Source organism: Peromyscus leucopus, chromosome X, assembly GCF_004664715.2.
Source record: "Peromyscus leucopus breed LL Stock chromosome X, UCI_PerLeu_2.1, whole genome shotgun sequence".
NCBI classification, from domain to species: Eukaryota; Metazoa; Chordata; class Mammalia; order Rodentia; family Cricetidae; genus Peromyscus; species Peromyscus leucopus.
Window position 1 is genome coordinate 23,960,166 of NC_051083.1, and position 19,364 is coordinate 23,979,529.

Here is a 19,364-nt window from a genome sequence, read left to right on the forward strand (position 1 = left end):
TCAGTTAACCTTAGAATGAAAGCTTTAGTTTGATTCCCTTCAACCAGAGTTCTATGGCTGCTCAAACAAAATTTCTCTTCCAGGACACACTTAAATATCTTTAAACTGTTTATCCCTGGAGCTGTTCAGTTTTATCACTGAGTTCATTATTTTTCTTTATCAATTTATCCAGAGATGCTAGGAGCAACTGACCAGCATCATCATCTTCCTTATTGTTTTCACCATTTTTGAAAAGTTTTATATAGAATCACCAAATCCCTTGCCCCTCACAATTGTTGAACCAAGATAATCAAATGTATTTGTCTCTTTATGTTCACAACATGGGCTTTTGGTTCCCCCTGAGCTTCCTTGGGAGTTCAGTAACTGGAGAGGTTTCAGTAGCTATAGGTGTTGACAGATTGGAAAGCCTATTTCAGATACTTAAAAAAATCACCTTTATATTTCTGTTACTGTAGAACCACTTCTAATACTAAGATGTTTATTGTTCAGTGTTCTCTAGAAATTTTGTTCTTATAAAATATATCTTTATCTATATCTGTATATATGTATTAATCAATAAATGTATCTCTATCTATCTATCTATCTATCTATCTATTTATCTATCTATCTATGTATCTATCTATCTATCCATGAAGGTGATTTATTAGAATGGCTTACAGGCTGCTCTCCAACTAGTCCAAAAGTGGCTGTCTACCAACAGAACATCAAGAATCCAGCAATTGTTCAGTCAACAAGGCTGGGTATCACATTTGGTCTTCAGTATATGTTGCAATCATGAAGAACTAAGTTCTTATACCAGTGAATGAATGGGCTTTATAGTGAGAATGAGAACAAGCAGCCAAAGAAAACAAATTTGCTGCTATATCTTTTATCTTGGCTCCCAGCACAAAGTATGGTCCAGATTAAAGGTTGATCTTCTCATCATAAAAGACATGTATTAAAGGTGAATCTTCCCATGTGGAAGATCTGGACTATAATTAGGTCTTTGCTTTTCAGAGGATATAATTAAAAAAAAGAAATCCATTTCATGTGTGCCTAGTCATTTGAGTTTTAGTTAATTCCAGATGTTATCAAGTAAACAACCAAGAATAGTTTTGGCTATTTGATGCACATCTTAATAATAAACTAATTTTAAATACTTCACTCTGGCATTTCATGGGTTCTCACTGGAACCCACTTGTTGCTTAGGACCAAACACATAGCCCTAGTAGTCATGGAAACATAAGAATGTGTATAGTTATTTCTCTTAAGGCTGGCAGTCGGTAACACTTAGATTTCCTGGAAGAGAGATAAACAGGTAAGAATTTTATATTTCCCATGTTGTTTTTCTTAATCAGCTTCACTATCTTAAGACACAAGATGACAAAGAAGGTCTCTGACATATTGATTAGGGTATTTTTGTACATGTTTTCCATTTGAGTAAATCCTTCTGAACATCATAAGTGATAGGAAGACCCAAGTGAATAATAACTCTCCAGTGTCTGCACTGCCCATTTATCTGTGTACCTCACTGAAGTTTGTGAATGGGAATTAGCATCTCTGTTATTTCCCTATGTATAAAGTGAGAATAACAATTTTCTGGGTATCATTCAAGGGTCACTAATATCCTGAAGTGTTTAACATAGGTTCTAACTAAACAAAGCATGTGCTGTGAATTTAAAAGTTTCTGAGAGCCCAACAGTCACTAAGGCATTATTTTGAGCAGAGACATGTGCCTAACAGAACTTTTTTCACTCAGGTGCTTCACCACTTCATGTGACTCCCTCTCTGATCAGTATTTCCTGTAAATAAGAGGAACACTTGTGATATTGTCATCTTCTAAATGGATCACTTCACTGCTAACACAAAAAGGTAAAAAAAAAAACCATAATGAATGCTACATGAAAGCTTTCTACTTGGTTCTTTACAAAAAGCTTGTGTCTCATCTTGGGGTTCAGACAAGGGCAGCACCACATCCTGTCTAGCTAACTCATTTGGCACAAAATCATTCTTCCTCCTGATTTCATTTTTGCTTCAATCTTACTGCTCTTATAGTCACTGCCTCAGATCTCTTAGAAATAAAAAGTTCATGTTGATACCCAAGCCACCATCAATTGCAAACTGATCTTGTTAATGTAATTTTCCAAGCAATAAGTCTATATTCTTCACCATTTTAGGAAGCACATTCCACAGAAGATTATGGAACAGTGGGTATCTCATAGGTAACGCTTGCTGGCAAGAAGATCCCATTTATATGACAATTAGTAAAAGGTGAAAGATTTATATGCTTTGAGGGGAAACCAAGAGTCCAGTCAAAGAGAGGAAAGAGGAACTGAATAAGCAAGGGGGTTCAACATCATAATGGGGAAATCTACAGAGACAACTGAACCAAGCTTATGGGAACTCACAAACTTTAGTCTGACAGCTCTGGTGCTTGCATGGGACTGGACTAGGCCTTCTGCATATGGGAGACAGTTGTGTAGTTTGGTCTGTTGGAGAAGCACCTGCTAGTCGTATAAACATCTATACCTGGTGCATGAGCCCATTATTTATGGCAAGATATCATTCTCATCCTTGATGCAAGGGGAGGGGCTTGGTACTGCCTCAACTGAATGTACCAGACTTTACTGACTCTCCACAGGAGACCTTACCCTTTCAGAGGAGGGGATGAGGGATGGTTTGGGGGAGGTTTGCAAGAAGCAAGAGGAGGAATGATGGAGGATCTGAGGTTAGTATACAAAAATTTGCATATCCATGATTCCTCATCCTCTACATATATATTATAGTTTTGTGGTTATGGGAATTGAACCCAGCACCTCACACATAGTAGACTGTAGCTGGAGCAATCTCCAGTCCCACCCTGGCTGGCAGCCACTCAGACTCAAATAAAAACATAGATACTTATATTAGTTAAAATGTTTGGCCTAATGGCTCATGCTTCTTGCTATCTAGTTCTTGTATCTTAAATTAACCCATTTCTGTAAATCTATACCTTGCCACGTGGTTCGTGCCTTACCAGTATCTTACATGTTGCTTCTCATCGCAGTGGCTGGCAGAGTCTTCTCCTCAGCTTTCCTCTTCCCAGTATTCTCCTCCCTCCCTCCTTTTCCCGACTATACTTCCTGCCTGGCTACTAGCCAATCAGCACTTTATTTATCAATCAATCATTCACAGCACTAGAAAACCAATACTCCACCAAAAAGCTATATCTATATCCATTTGCACATTGAAGTTTAAAGTTTGTGTTCAAGCTGGTCTTAATCTAAAAATATTACATATGCCTTTCTATTAAATTGAATACCATTTAGGAAAATATGTAAAGCCTTATGACAGTATCTGTTATAACACCATTGATCTACTTAGCATTTCTTTTTCATTCATCTTTTATGTTCATGTATCTTTGGACATTGAAAGAAGTCAGATATGCAATCCAGAGGTAGAGACAGACATATCTCTGTGATTTCTAGGCAAGCCTGGCCTACCGAATGAGTTCCAGAACAGCCAGGCTTGTTACACAGAAAATCCCTGACCCCCTTCAAAAAAATCCAAAGCAAAACAAAAAAGAAGCCAGGTGTGCTTTGATTTGGCATAAATGATCATATCATCATTTGTATTATTTGCCTTTTTTGCATCTTTCTTTCAAGGGTTATACAATTTAAAATGCTTTTGTAAGGCTCATGCAATAATCCACTACAATAACTTGAGAATTATTCTCCACAGAACTCTCAATAAAGTTGTTTACAATTGATCTGTTTTGCAGAGAGGGATGCAGTCAGTATCACCTTAAATGATACTGAAAACTAATATTTCACCTTTAATTCCAAGTATTGAAATTCCTAGTCAACAAAGAGGAATATAGCAGCACTAGAAGGATATAGTGAAATTATTGTACAAAATGTCTTACAATGGGAACTCCTACCACATTCATAGATTTAAAGGCTTCTTATACATATGTAAAACCTTGAGACAGCAAGGGCAAGGTATGAGTATTTAGTCCTCTGTAAACCATGATTCATTCACTCTGTTTTCCACTCTGCGTTTGTGTTCCTGGATTTACTCTATACTTGTTCAATCTTATCTACAGATTTGCACAGGTGAAGGAATGGATCTTCAGACTGACTGGCTTCCTTTGCAGCCTCTTGTCATTGGGGTTTGGAATAATCCTCCAAAGCAGCCAATACTGGCGCCTCTGGGAATTTGATGCCGAAGTTGTTCAGTTTGTGTACATTGGACTATGGCAAGCTTATTACCATCGGGAGTTTCACATCTCTGGTTCTGTGACCAGGATTCTGGTGCACAGCCCTGTCAACTCGACCTGGACCATTTCACCTGAATTTAGATGTGCACAGAGCCTGATCTTACTGGCTATGTTTATAAAATCTGTGGTGGTGATTTTTAGCTCAACGACCATTAGGGTTAGCATTATCAGAGCCTCAGTCCCTGAGATTCAGATACTCTGCTACAAGTGCTGTGTCTTAATTCTGCTTCTCAGCAGCCTTTGCACAGCTCTTTCTGTGACCTGGAACCATGTAGTAGATCTTTATGGCAAAACCACTCTTGACTTTCCACCCACCTTTCCTGTTAGGAAAGAAGATCTGATCAAAAAACACCACACTCATGTGTTCCCCATAGGGATCCTGACAGCCACCCTGTCACTCTTTGCCATGATTATGTTCCTCTTTGAGATCAGGTCATTGAAACTACAGAGTAACCTGAATGCCCATGGTGCTTCCAAGCAGGCCAACCAAAATGCCTGAAACATGAGCTCTGGTATTTTCAAAATGAGCCAGAATACTCCTTGGTCAAATTTTCTAATACTACACAATATTCTTTTAGTATTCTGCTCATTTAAAATAAAATATCCTTTTGAAAATCAGGCTGTGTCTGAAGCTTGTATCTTCCTCTAGGTGTCTAATTTGTTCCCTTCCTTAAAGATGTTCACATCCTAAGGTCTGCATGCAAAGATGATGTGTTCCAATAGTGCTAACTCCCAATCAAATGTACTGGTGAATTGAAAATGGTATAAATCAAAGGACCAACTCTAAGGTGAGTGGTTTATTATTAAAATGAAATTCAACACAGAAAATTAAATATGTGTCAAGTTGGAGACATTTAAGCCCTAATGTACATTAAAGATACACCTTTAAGCCCTAATATGCAATGCCTCTGAAGTATTCCCCATAATGAGAATAACTGAAATTCACAGAAATTTCTAGTTGGGCAAAAGGATAACTTTGTGGAACAACATGGTAGGATATGGGCATGATTCAGCTGTGTGGAAGATCTCTGAAGGTTAGAGGATTCTATTCAGTGTGGTTAAGCCGCTAATAATGCCCTGATCTACTCCATCCAAAATAAGAGACAGGTGCTCCAACTGAAACAACAAAATACCTTCTCCAAACTGGAGAGATGGTGGAGGCAGCTGGTTTCTGGGAATCAGTGTCTGTATTTCCAAGGAGAGTTTCTGAATAATTATGTCTTCTCTGTGTTTAATCAGAAAACATTGTTTCCTTCATGGGCAGGCCAACACCTGGGGTAGTGACTACAGCCAATGTTCCATTGAATAGCTGTATTTTCACTTTGGTCTCCTCCTCTTAGTCCCATATTTCAGAATCATGTGTATGATGAGACTTTAGTGGAAGAATAAGAGTAAGTACCAGTTAAGGTACCAAAGGAGAAAGATGGAGTAGACATCTATGTAAACTAACTGAGGTAGCCATGCTAATCAGAGGACCACTGGTATAATTTGTTGCTACATGCTAATGTTTTAAATGGAGCTTAATGTCAAATTCCCAGGTCACGTTGCATGGAAATGCTAGGCCTGACATTCCTTCCCATTACACCAACAAAAACATGAATCATGATTAAAAGTAATTCAAGTACATCTGCTGGGAACAGGAACAGATGAAGTAGTCTAGTGATCCCAAATTTATGTGAGTAGACACAAGGACTTTTCTTTTAAAGAGAGAAAGAGATCAGGGAGTTTGCATCTTTAAGGAGTCCTTTTGATGGTGAGGTCCTGCCCATATTTTCTCATATCTCTGGTGCTCTTTACTACAGCAGACCATTTGGATCCCTTGAGATGAATGCTTTTACTCCAGTATACAACATTTCCTGGCAAAATTATTGCACTCTGCAGGGCAATCTCTCTGTGAGGTTCTGTTGTTCTTGGAATACAGGGTCACTTCCAGTTTAGGACTTTGCCTGAGCACAGGAATTTATCTTCAAGGGGCCTGTAATGGAGCATTGTAAAACACTGAGGGTAAGATTTCTACATTACTCTTGTTTTTTGCTTTCAGTCATGAATAGAGTTTGAGGTCAGTTGTATAGACACTGCTTGTGAGATGAACATGCCTCCTTGCCTCTGTAAATAGACAACCCAAAGTATTGGATACAGATGCTAAATATACTCTGGATTCCATGCAGACAGAACACTCATATACATAAATAAAAGAGACTGCAGATGCCAGCCAAAACTACTATACCCAGCAGAACTTTCAATATCCATATGGAAAAATAAGATATTCCATGATAAGTATTGTTTAAATGTAGATTTACCTACAAATCCAGTGCTACGGAAGGTCCTAGAAAGAAAACTCCAACCAAATGAGGTTAACTACAACCATAAAAACACAATTAATAAATAATCTCTGACCAGAACCATCAAAAGAAGGGAAACATACACTCACACAGACACACACACAACTTACAAAAACAATAAAATACTAGGAATCAACAATCATTGGTCATTAATATCTCTCAATATAAATTGTCTTAATTCTCCAAAGACACAGATTCAGAATGGATACAATATATGATCCATCCTTGTGTTGCATCTCAGAAACATACCTCAACACCAACAATAGACATTACCTCATAGCAAAGGGTTAGGAAAAGATAGTCCAAGCAAATGGGTCTAAGATGTATTATGGTATAACCATTTAAATATCTAACAAAATAGACTTAAAACCAAACCTAATCAGAAGAGTTAGGAAAGGACACTCATTCTTATTAAAAAAAAAACTACCAAGATAATATTTCAATTCTTATCATTGATGACACAAACACAATGGCACCCAATTCAGAAAAGAAACATTACTATAGCCTAAATCACATATTGACCATCACACACTGACAGTGGGAGACTTCAATACTCAGAAAAAACTCAACAGAGAAATACTGGAGCTGACAGATGTTATAAACCAAATAGAACTAACATATTCACAGAACATTTCACCCAAACACAAAAGAATATATAAAACAAAACGAAAACAAAAACAACAAGTAATACCACTGAAAAACTGAGTACAGATTGAAATAGAGAATTCTCAATAGGGAAAATACAAATGGTAGAGAAATGTTCAACAACTTTGGCCATCAGAAAAATGCAAATCAAAATTACTTTGAGATTCCATCTTACACTTCTCAGAATGGCTAAGATCAATAACACAAGTGACAGCTCATGCCAGTGAGAATGAGGAATAAGGGGAACTTTGCTTTTTGGAGTGCAAACTTATACAGCTGCTGTGGAAATCAGTGTGGTTGTTTGTTAGGAAGCTGGAAATTAATATACCACAATATCCAGGCATACCACTCTCAGACATATATCCAAAAGATGTTTCATCCTACCACAAAGTCACTTGCTCAACAATATTCATTGATGCTTTATTCATCATAGTCAGAAATTGGAAACAGCTTAGGTTTCTTCAATAGAAGAACTGATAAAGAAAATGAAATACATATACACAATGAAATATTACTCAGCTGTTAAAAAATTACATCATGATATTTACAGGCAAAAGGATAGAAATAGAAAGTATCATCCTGAGTGAGGTTACTTAGACACAGAAAGAAAAATATCGTATTCAGTCACTTGTATGTGGATACTAGACCTTAAATATGTGATAACCAAGTTACAATGTGAAAATCCATAGAAGTTAGACATAGAGGAAGTGACTAGAGGGGAACGCATAAATCTCCCCATGATGGAGAAATATAATTGATTTTATAGATGGATTGGGACTAGTCCTTGGAGGGGCAGGATGAGTGGACCAGGTGGGAGATGGGAGGGGAGATGAGGTTGAGTGAGAAAATGCAGGGAGAGACAGTAAAAATTGAGGGGAAAGTGAAGGGTGGTGTGATGGCTATTACTGGTTTTCAACTTGACTTCATTTGGAATGAACTACAATTGAGAAATTGGATGGCACACCTGTGAGACTTTTTCTTCCTTAGTTTGAAGTGAGTGAATTCACTTCTAGTCTTGAACTTTGAGGTAGGAAGAAACATATCTTCTGCTGGAAATATATGTAAGGACATAGGAGAAAAAGCTTTTGCTGTTTTGATGCTTGCGCTCAAGTTGATAGCATACCTGTTCCTTCAATGGCATTAGAGCCTACCTCTTTTAGATTCTAGCCTATACTGAAGACCAGTTGAGACATCTAGTTTTGTATACTGAGCAACTACTGGATTCTTGAACTTTCTATTTACAGACAGCCATTGTTGAATTAGTTGGACTGCAGCCTGTAAATCATCACAATAAATTCCCTTTACACACATACAACTATATGTATAAACATACACATATGTATGTATATGTATATACATGTAGAGAGATTCACTCTGTAAGCTCTGTTCTTCTAGAGAATATTGACAGGTGATATGGAAAACTCCTTAAGTGGAAACTTCCTAAAATATATGAAGTCGATTCTAATGAAGTCTCCAAATAATGAAGGAGATGGAGCCATAACTGGCCATCTTTTGTCACCAAATGAAACTTTCATTACTAGGACTGCCTTATATCCAATTGAGTCACTTGCCAAAGGGGTCCCATTGAAATCCCTAAACAACTGGGTTGTTACCAAGACAAAAAGTTGCTCTCCAAAACCTGACAGCAAGGCCCCATTACTGAAGAAATCACCCCTACAACTCATTGAACATGGAGAGATGGAGCTGGTGCCTACATAGAACCTTCACCCAGACACTCTAGTGTCTATTTATGGGAAGATATTCAGCAACATACGAAAAAAGAAATATAAACATTAGCCCAGCCACAAACCCTTTAATCTACAATGTCATTCTGCCTGCAAAATATGCTACAGCAATGTTGGCACAAAGCTTAAGGAAGTAACCAACCAATGTCTGATTCGACTTAAGGCCCACTCTAGAAGTTGGAATCCATAACAGACACTACTTGGGTCACTAAGAACCAGAGACTAGATTGCCCAAAGACCTAAGATAAAACAAAATAATATTAATGTAATGAATAAAAAGGAACAATAAAATGACACTTGAGGATACACTGCTATATTCATAGATAGGTGTCTTATTCAGCCATCAGAGAGGCTTTCTCTTGCATCATATAGGAACAAATACAGAGAGCTACCTTTAGATCCTACACCCTCCCATGCATGCACACATGTATGCACCCATGCGCGTGCACGCATGCGTGCGCGCGCGCACACACACACACACACACACACACACACACACACACGAGTGAGAGATCTTGTAACACAGCTCTAAATGGAATATCTCTATCAAATACATCCCCCTCAGACCTCAAGGAACCTTATGGAAGAGGAGACAAAAAGAGTGTAAGAGAATGAGAAGATGGAGGACACCAGGAGAGCAAGGCTCTCTAACTCAGTGAACTCACTGAGGCTGAAGCAGCAATCAAGGAGCCTACATGTATCTGCACAAGTTCCTCTGTGTATATATTATAGTTTTCAGTTTAATATTTTATGGTATTCCTGAGGTTTTGAATGAATGTGTCTCTGATTCTTATATTTTCTATTGGAACTCTTTTTCTTTTGACTTGCCTTGTCCAAATACGATGTGATGGCCTTTGTTTTTATTTTATTTTGTTATGTTTTGTTATTATCTCTTAGAAACCTTTTCTTTTCTGATGAGATGAAGAAAGAGAATATATCCAGATGGGAGGGGAGGTAGAGAAAATGGGGAGGAGTAGAGGGAGGGTAAACTATAGTCAGGATATATTTTATGAGATATGAATCTAATTTAATAAAAGGAGAAAATAAATAAAATACATAAAACGATGAAATAGATGACTGAGAAACGCTGCAAGAAATATTTAACACTCTTAGTCATCAGGAAAATGCAAATCAGAATTACTTTGGGATTTTTATCTTAGATTAGTCAGAATGGACAAGATCTATATAACAATTGACAGCACATGCTGATCAGTACGTGAGGCAAGGGGAAAATTCATTCACAGCTGTTATGAGTGTAACCTTGTACAGCCACTGTGGAAATCAATGTCTCATTTACTCAAGAATATGAGATTTAATCTACCTCAAGATACAGCCATATCACTCTTGGGAATGTTTCATCCTATTGCAGAGATTCTTGCTAAACCACATTCATTGATGCTCACTCATAATAGTCAGAAAATGGCACTAGCTTAGATACCCAAAATGGATAGAATGGATACATATAATAGATATAATGGAAGAATGGATAAATAAAATGTGGCATATTTATACAATGGAATATTATTCAGATATTAAAAAAGAAAATAAAATTATGAAATTTGCAGGTAAATGGACATAACTAAAAAAGTGTTACCCTGTATTAGTTAGGGTCCTCTAGAATACCAGAACTCTACATATAGGAAGGCAAATTATTAGAATGTTTTTTATAGCCCTGGTTGTCCTGGAACTACTGCTCTAGATAAGGCTGGCCTCGAAATCCTAGAGATTCACTTCTGTCAGCCTCATGAACGGTGGAATAAAAGGTGTGTATCACCACTATGCATTCAGTAGTCCATCTTTTGACAAATGCCTTAGCCAATTATTCACCCAAACCTTTGACACCTTTTATTAACTGTGTGAGCTTCTATATTAAACTTAGAATTTCCACTCAGTGGATCTATATCAATAAACTCAGCCTACTTCAAATTTATGTTCATTTCACCATTACCCTACACATTTAAAATCCATTCTCAAACATATTCCCCAAATTTCTGCTTAAGTAAATTGTCAAGCACATTTTAGCTCTTCATCAGTGTAGCACACACTGTGGCATATACTGTCTATCTCCTATGCAGAAGCATGGTTTGTCTTAAGTCTAGGTACAGGTCTAGGGGAAAATATTGGTGGGCCCTTAGGGACATCAATTTTGTCTAGATGGGCATTTAATCCAGAGAAAGTCACTGATGATTTAGCAGATTATGAAGGATTAATTTCCGCAGTTAAAGATGAAAATGAGGTAATCCAGAGGTGTGAGTAAATCTTCTGTTGAGGGTGGAGAGACTCCTTCCTCAGGTGAGATAAGACCCTTGAGAATTTGAGGTTTCAAAATTTTCAGCTTCAATATGGTCTTGCCACACATCCTCACACAAAGTTACAAGATCCCAACAGGAGGTCAAGCTGCTGGGGCATGCATAGTAATGCAAACTTTGCATTCCTACCTGAAAATACAAACTTCCTCATCCTCACTTTCTCCAGTACAACCAGACACTTAAAGTGGGATGATTTCCAAACATAATCTCATATGGGGATAAATCCCTCCCTTATTTTGTGCAGTAGACCAAAGCATCACAAAGGAATGAGGCCTATCCACCTTTTGCTGGATTTTAACAAGAGTTTTATTAGTTTCTTTTAATGTCCTGCTTATTCTTTTACTTGGCAAGAACTCTGAGTTCTAAATACACAATGAAGTTTTTTTTTAAACTTTAAAAATGGTTTTATTGAGGAAAAATATATGTTGCAGACATTTGAAAAGATGTTTCAACAAATTTTAACAAAATTACATTTCAGTATATCTATTACAAAAAACAAAATGTAAAATATTAGCGTTATCTAAAGACATCCCTCTTGTCCTTTCAATCAGGTGCCACCCTCAGGCGGCAACCTCAGCCCTCGGCTCCAAAAACCTCTGACATGTTCTATTTTGTATTTTCACTTGAATGGAATAAAAAAACATGTATTCTTTTATATCTTGTTTTTTTTTTTTTACTGAAAAATACTTTAAAAATTATACCTACTTTTCCACATTTCAGCAGTTCTTTTTCTTGCTGGTTTCTGTTTCATTGTCTGACATACTATTGTTTCTTCCCTCGGCCACCTATTGGTGGATAATTAAGATTTTTTCCAGTTGAAGGCTACTCTGAAAAAGCCCACTGAGAGCACCAGTTTAAAAAAAGGTGTATGTCACCATGCATGGCTCTGTTCCCAGTGTGGCCTTGAGCTCACAGAGATCCAGACAGATCCCTGACTGCCAAGTGATAGGATTAAAGGCATGTGCATTTGGAGGAAGCCGTTGGCAGTTCCTCAATGCGTAGATTGTGCGAAAAGGTAGCAGAAAACATCCAGAGGTATATAGAAGGATCCTGTTTGTCTGTATATCACATTTTGGGACTTGTGGAAAAGTTGGGCACAGAGTTAATTCCCAAGTTGGAGGGCCCACTGGGATATGGCTGGCCTTTGTTGGAAAAGCTGAGATGGAATTTGGTTTTGGGGTATGAATAAAAGTTGCTGCCAGATGTTTCTTTTAATCTGGTTCTCCTCTTACTGTGTGAATATTCTATATTTTTAAGGTACTGTTTAATGGATCTGTGTTTTCTGGTGTGTTTATAAGTTTGGTGCAATGTGGGAGCCAGGACCTGCTGCTATGCATATAAGTGCCTTACTGGTTGGGGAATGTCTCAGCTCCTTCCTGAAACATCCTGAGTCTATAGGCAGGGCTCAAAGAGCTGTTTTTTGTTTTTTCAAAGAGCTTTTTTTTTTAAATTTTTCTCTTAACCTTCTTTGTTCTCAGCTTACTCTGGTACGTCACCTTAACCACTGAATTCGGTTTTAGAGGGATTCTGGTGTCTTTTAGTTATGGATAATATTAAAATGTTGTCTTCTGCTGTTCTACTTCAATGAAAAACTGGCTCTGGAGTTGGGTTATGGCTCTTCCTCCTCTAGACTCAAAAAATGCTCATTTAAAGGTATTTTTTCCCAAAATCCATGTCCTGTAACAGAAAAATCAACACAAAAAAGTAGACTATACTTAGCAGGGATGTATTGCCACACATCTCATATTTTTTTCTTTCATTTATAACTTTAAAACTTTTCCTGAAGTATGAATTTTACCTCAAGATTTGTGAGATTATTATGTGAACTTTGTGTACTTCAAGATTTCTAAGTTTATTGGGTATGGTTAAAGATCTGTAAAATATGTAACAAAAGTTAATTCAAAACTTATAAGCAAGAGGTTTGATGGCTGAAAATCTATATGTAGGTAACCTTAATTTTTTTCATTTTTAAAGTTTATTTATTAAATTTAATTTTACATATCAGCCATGGATTCCCTTGTTCTAAACCCTCCCACCCACCCCCTGCCTTCCCAAAGCCCACCCCCCATTGCCATATCCTCCAGGGCAAAGACTCCCCCAAGGATTGAGTTCAACCTGGTAGATTCAGTCCAGGCAGGTCCAGTACCCTCCTCCCAGGCTGAGCCAAGTGTCCCTGTATAAGTCCCAGGTTCCAAACTGCTAGTTCATGCACTGAGGACAGGACCCGGTCACACTGTCTGGATGCCTCCCAAGCAGATCAAGCTAATCAACTGTCTTATTTATCAGGAGGGCCTGATCCAGTTATGGGCTCCTCAGCTATTGGTTCATAGTTCATGTGTTTCCTTTCATTTGCATATTTGTCCCTGTGCTTTTTCCAGCCTTGGTCTCAACAATTCTTGCTCATACAAACCCTCCTCTTTCTCACCAATTGGACTCCTGGAGCTCCACCTGGGGCCTGTATCTGGTTCCCTCAGTCATTGGATGGGGTTTCTAGCATGACAATAAGGATGTTTGGCCAGGTGGCCTTCGAATACTTCAGAGATCTATTCAGAGGGTCTGATCCAGTTGGGAGCCCCTCAGCCTTTGGTTCATAGTTCATGTGTTTCCACTCGTTTGGCTATTTATCACTGTGCTTCATCCAACCTTGGTTTCAACAATTCTTGCTCATATAAACCCTTCTCTTTCTCGCTAATTGGACTCCCAGAGCTCCACCCGGGGCCTAGCCATGGATCTCTGCATCCAGATTCCTCAGTCCTTGGATGGGGTTTCTGGCATGACTATTAGGGTGTTCGAACATCCCATCACCAGAGTAGGTCAGTTCTGGCTGTCTCTCAACCATTGCCAGCCGTCTATTGTGGGGGTATCTTTGTGGATTTCTGTGGACCTCTCTAGCACTTTGTTTCTTCCTTTCCTCATAGTTTTCATTCACCATGGTCTCCTATTCCTTGTTCTCCCTCTCTGTTCTTGATCCAGTTGGGATATCCCAATCCCACAGGCTCTCTTTCCCTCAACTCTCACCCTTCATTACTCCCACTAATGTCCAGGTTGTTCATGTAGATTTCAGCCATTTTTCTGTCATTGGGCTATACTTGTGTCTTTCTTGGGGTCTTGTTTTCCAGGTAGCCTCCCTAGTGATGTGAGTAGCAGTCCAGTCATCCTTGTTTCACCTCTAGTATCCTCCTATGAGTGAGTACATACCATATTTGTCTTTCTGAGTCTGGGTTACCTCACTCAGGATGATTTTTTTCTAGATTCATCCATTTCCCCGCAAAACTCATGATGTCATTGTTTTTCTCTGCTGAGTAGTATTCCATTGTGTATATGTGCCATAATTTATTTATCCGTTCTTCAGTTGAAGGGCATCTAGGTTGTTTCCAGGTTTTGGCTATTACAAACAATGCTGATATGAATATAATTGAGCAAGTGCTCTTGTGGTATGATTGAGCATTTCTTGGGTATATGCCCAAGAGTGGTATAGCTGGATCTTGGGGGAGATTGATTCCCAATTTTCTAAGAAAGCACCATATTGATTTCCAATGTGGTTGTACAAGCTTGCATTCCCACCAGCAGTGGAGGAGAGTTCCCCTAGTTCCACATCCTCTACAGCATAAAGTATCTTCAGTGTTTTTGATCTTAGCCATTCTGACAGGCATAAGGGGGTATCTCAGAGTTGTTTTGATTTGCATTTCACTGATGATTAGGGATATTGAGGAATTCCTTAAATGTCTTTCAGCCATTTGAGTTTCCTCTGTTGAGAATTCTCTGTTTAGTTCTATAGCCCATTTCTTAATTGGACTGTTGGGAATTTTGATTTCTAATTTTTGAGTTCCTTATATATTCGGGATATCAGTCCTCTGTCAGATGTGGGGTTGGTGAAGATATTTTCTCATTCTGTAGGATGTTGCTTTGCTGACCATATCCTTTGCTCTACAAAAGCTTCTCAGTTTCAAGAGGTCCCATTGATTGATTGTTTCTCTCAGTGTCTGTGCTACTGGTGTTATATTTAGGAAGTGATCTCATATGCCAATGCATTCAAGACTACTTCCTACTTTCTCTTCTAGCTGGTTCAGAGTAGCTGGATTTATGTTGAGGTCCTTGATCCACTTGGACTTAAGTTTTGGGCATGGTGACAGATTTGGATCTCTTTGCAGCCTTCTACACATTGGTATCCAGTTATCCCAGCACCATTTGTTGAAGATGCTTTCTTTTTTCCACTGTACAATTTTGGCTTCTTCGTCAAAAATTATATGTTCATAGGTGTGTGGGTTAATATCAGGGTCTTCAATTTGATTCCATTCGTCCACATGTCGGTTTCTATGCCAATACCAAGCTGTTTTTATTACTGTAGTTCAATAGCAGAGCTTGAAGTCAGGGATTGTGATGCCTCCAGAGGTTGTTTTATTTTACAAGATTCTTTTGGCTATCCTGGGTTTTTTGTTTTTCCATATGATGTTGAGTATTATTATTTCCAGGTCTGTGAAGAATTGTGTTGGTATTTTGATGGGGATTGCATTGAATCTATAAATTGCTTTTGGTAAAATTGTCAAATTTACTATGTTGGTCCTGCCTATCCATTAGCATAGGAGATCTTTCCATTTTCTGACATCTTCTTCAATTTATTTTTTCAGGGACTTAAAGTCCATATCATATAGTTCCTTCACTTGCTTGGTTAGTGTTACCCCAAAGTATTTTATGTCATTTGTGGCTATTGTAAAGGGTGATATATCTCTGATTTCCTTCTCAGCTTCTTTGTCCATTGTATATAGGAGAGCTACTGATTTTTTTTTTTGCATTGATCTTGTATCCTGCTATGTTGCTGAAGGTGTTTATAAGCTTTATCAGTTCCTGGGTGGAATCTTTGGGGTCACTCAAGTACACTATCATGTCCTCTGCAAACAGGGAAAGCTTGACTTCTTCCTTTCCAATTTGTATCCCCTTAATCTCCTTATTTTATCTTATTGCTCTGGCTAGAACTTCAAGTACTATATTGAATAAGTATGGGGAGAGGGGACAGCTTTGCCTCGTTCCTAATTTTAGTGGAATCACTTTGAGTTTCTCTCCATTTAATTTGATGTTGGCTGTTAGCTTGCTGTAAATTGCCTTTATTATGTTTACATATATTCTCTGTATTCCTAATCGCTCCAAGACCTTTATCATGAAGGGGTGTTGGATTTTGTTGAATGCCTTTTCTTCATCTAGTGAGATGACCATGTGTTTTTTTTTCTTTGAGTTTGTTTATATGGTGTATTACATTGATGGACTTTAGTATGTTGAACCACCCTTGCAACCATGGGATGAAGCCTACTTGATCATGTTGGATAATTGTTCTGATGTGTTCTTGGAGTCTGTTTGCTAGTATTTTATTGAGTATTTTTGCGTCGTCAATGTTCATGAGGGTAATTGGTCTGTAGTTCTCTTTCTTTGTTGTATCCTTGTTTGGTTTAGGAATCAGGGTAATTGTAGCCTCATAGAAGCAGTTTAGTAATGTTCCTTCTTTTTCTGTTATGTGGAACAATTTAGAGAGATTGGTATTAACTCTTCTTTGAAGATCTGGTAGAAGTCTGGGCTGAAGCCATCTGGTCCTGGGCTTTTTTTGGTTGGGAAACTTTTAATGACTGTTTCTATTTCTTTAGGGGTTATTGGATTATTTAAATAGTTTATCTGGTCTTGATTTAACTTAGGTATGTGGTACCTATCCAGAAAAATGTCCATTTCTTTTAGATTTTCCAGTTTTGTGGAGTAGAGGTTATTGAAATATGACCTGATAATTCTCTGGATTTCCTCAATGTCTGTTGTTATGTCCCCTTTTTCATTTCTGATTTTCTTGATTTGGATTCTCTCTCTCTGTCTTTTGGTTAGTTAGGATAATGGCTTGTCTATCTTGTTGGTTTTCTCAAAGAACCAACTCTTTGTTTCATTAATTTTTTGTATTGTTCTCTTTGTTTCTATTTTATTAAGTTCTCCTCTCACTTTGATAATTTCCTGGCGTCTATTCTTCCTGGGAGACTTTGCTTCTTCTTGTTCTAGAGCTTTTGGATGTGCTGTTAAGTCACTAGTGTGAGATTTCTCCAACTTCTTTATGTTAGCATTTAGTGCTATTAATTTCCCTCTTAGCACTGCTTTCATAGTGTCCCATAAGTTTGGGTATGTGGTGTCTTCATTTTTGTTATCTCTAGAAAGTGTTTAATTTCTTTCTTAACCCATTGGTGATCCAGTTGAGCATTATTCAGTTTTCATGAGATTGTAGGTTTTCTGAAGTTCTTGTTGTTGTTGAAATCTAACTTTAAAACCATGGTGGTCTGATAGAACACAGGAGGTTATTCCAATTGTTGTGTATCTGTTGAGATTTGCTTTGTGGCCAAGTATGTGGTCGATTTTAGAGAAAGTTCCATGGGGTGCTGAGAAGAAGGTATATTCTTTTTTGTTAGGATGGAATGTTCTGTAGATATCTATTAGGTCCTTTTGGGTCATGACATCAGTTAAGTCCTTTATTTCTCTGTTAAGTTTCAATTTGGGAGATCTGTCCAGTGGTGAAAGTGGGGTATTGAGATCTCCCACTATTAATGTGTGGGGTTTTATATGTGGTTTAAGCTTTAGTAATGTTTCTTTTACATATGTGGATGCCCTTGTGTTTGGGGCATAAATGTTCAGAATTGCAACTTCAAATTGGTGGATCTTTCCTGTGATGAGTATGTAATTTTGTTGGATATCAGGATGGCTACACCCGCTTGTTTCTTAAGACCATTTGATTGGAAAGTCTTTTCCCAGCCTTTTATTCTTAGGTAGTGTCTGTCTTTCAATTTGAGATGTGTTTCTTGTATGCAGCAGAAAGATGGGCCCTGTTTTCATATCCATACTGTAAGCCTATGTCTTTTTATAGGTGAAATAAGGCTATTGATATTAAGGGATATTAATGACCCTTAATTAATGATTGTTCATCCCTGTTATTTTTGGTGGTATTGTGTGTGTTTACTTCTCTTCTTTGGGGTTTACTGCTGTGGCTTTATCAATTGCCTGTGTTTTCAATTTTGTATCTGACTTCCTTCAGTTGGAATTTTCCTTCAGTGCTTTCTGCAGGGCTGGGTTTGTGGATAAGTATTGTTTGAATCTGGCTTTGTCTTGGAATGTCTTGTTCATTCCGTCTATGATGACTGAAAGTTTTCCTGGTTATATTAGTCTGGGCTGACATCCATGTTCTCTTAGTGTCTGCATTACATCTGTCCAGGTCCTTCTGTCTTTCAAAGTCTCCATTGAGAAATCGGGTGTTATTCTGATGGGTTTGCCTTTATAAGTCACTTGGCCTTTTTCCTTTGCTGCTCTTAATATTCTTTCTTTATTCTGTAGGTTTAATTGTTTAATTATTATGTGGCAAGGGGACGTTTTTGGGGGGTCTAGTCTGTTTGGTGTTCTATAGGCTTCTTGTATCTTCATAGGCATTTCCTTCTTTAAGTTCTTCTATGATTTTGTTGAATATATTTTCTGTGCCTTTGAGTTGGTATTCTACTCCTTCTTGTATCCCTATTATTCATAGGTTTGATCTTTTCATGGTGTCCCAAATTTCTTGGACATTTTGGTTCATGACTTTGTTGGCTTTAGTGTTTCCTTTGACTGATGAGTCTATTTCTTCTACTGTATCTTCAACACCAGAGATCCTCTCTTCCACCTCTTGCATTCTGTTGGCTATCCTTGCATCTGAAGTTCCCGATCATTTACTCAGATTTTCTATTTCCAGCATTCCCTGTGTTTGTGTCTTCTTCATTTTTTCTATTTCCCTTTTCAGGTCTTGGACTGTTTTCTTTATTTGTTTCATTGCTTTTTCATGATTTTCTTTCAGTACTTTATTGTTTTCTTCCAGGGCTTTATTGTTTTCTCCAGGACTTTATTGTTTTCTTCCAGGAACTTATTGTTTTCTTCTAATTTTTTTGCCCTTTTCTCTTGTTGTTTATAGCGTTCTTCCCATTTTTTTGTCTTTTCCTCTACACAAGCCTCTACTTTCATCATGATGTTATTCATAAGGTTGTTTTCTTCTGCTTCTTCCAATTTTTGATGTTCCAGTCTAGATATTGGAGGAGGGCTAGGTTCTGGT

At 37.8% G+C, this 19,364-nt stretch overlaps 1 protein-coding gene across 1 annotated transcript; it reads left to right on the forward strand.

The window, feature by feature from the left end:
- Positions 1-1,241: 1,241 nt before the first annotated feature.
- On the forward strand, positions 1,242-4,852 carry LOC114687993. The gene is made up of 3 exons (XM_028862617.2): positions 1,242-1,297; positions 1,739-1,851; positions 4,064-4,852. The coding sequence occupies exons 2-3, from the start codon at positions 1,823-1,825 to the stop codon at positions 4,734-4,736; spliced, it is 702 nt and encodes a 233-aa protein (XP_028718450.1). The 5' UTR covers positions 1,242-1,297; positions 1,739-1,822; the 3' UTR covers positions 4,737-4,852.
- The last annotated feature ends 14,512 nt before the right edge of the window (positions 4,853-19,364 follow it).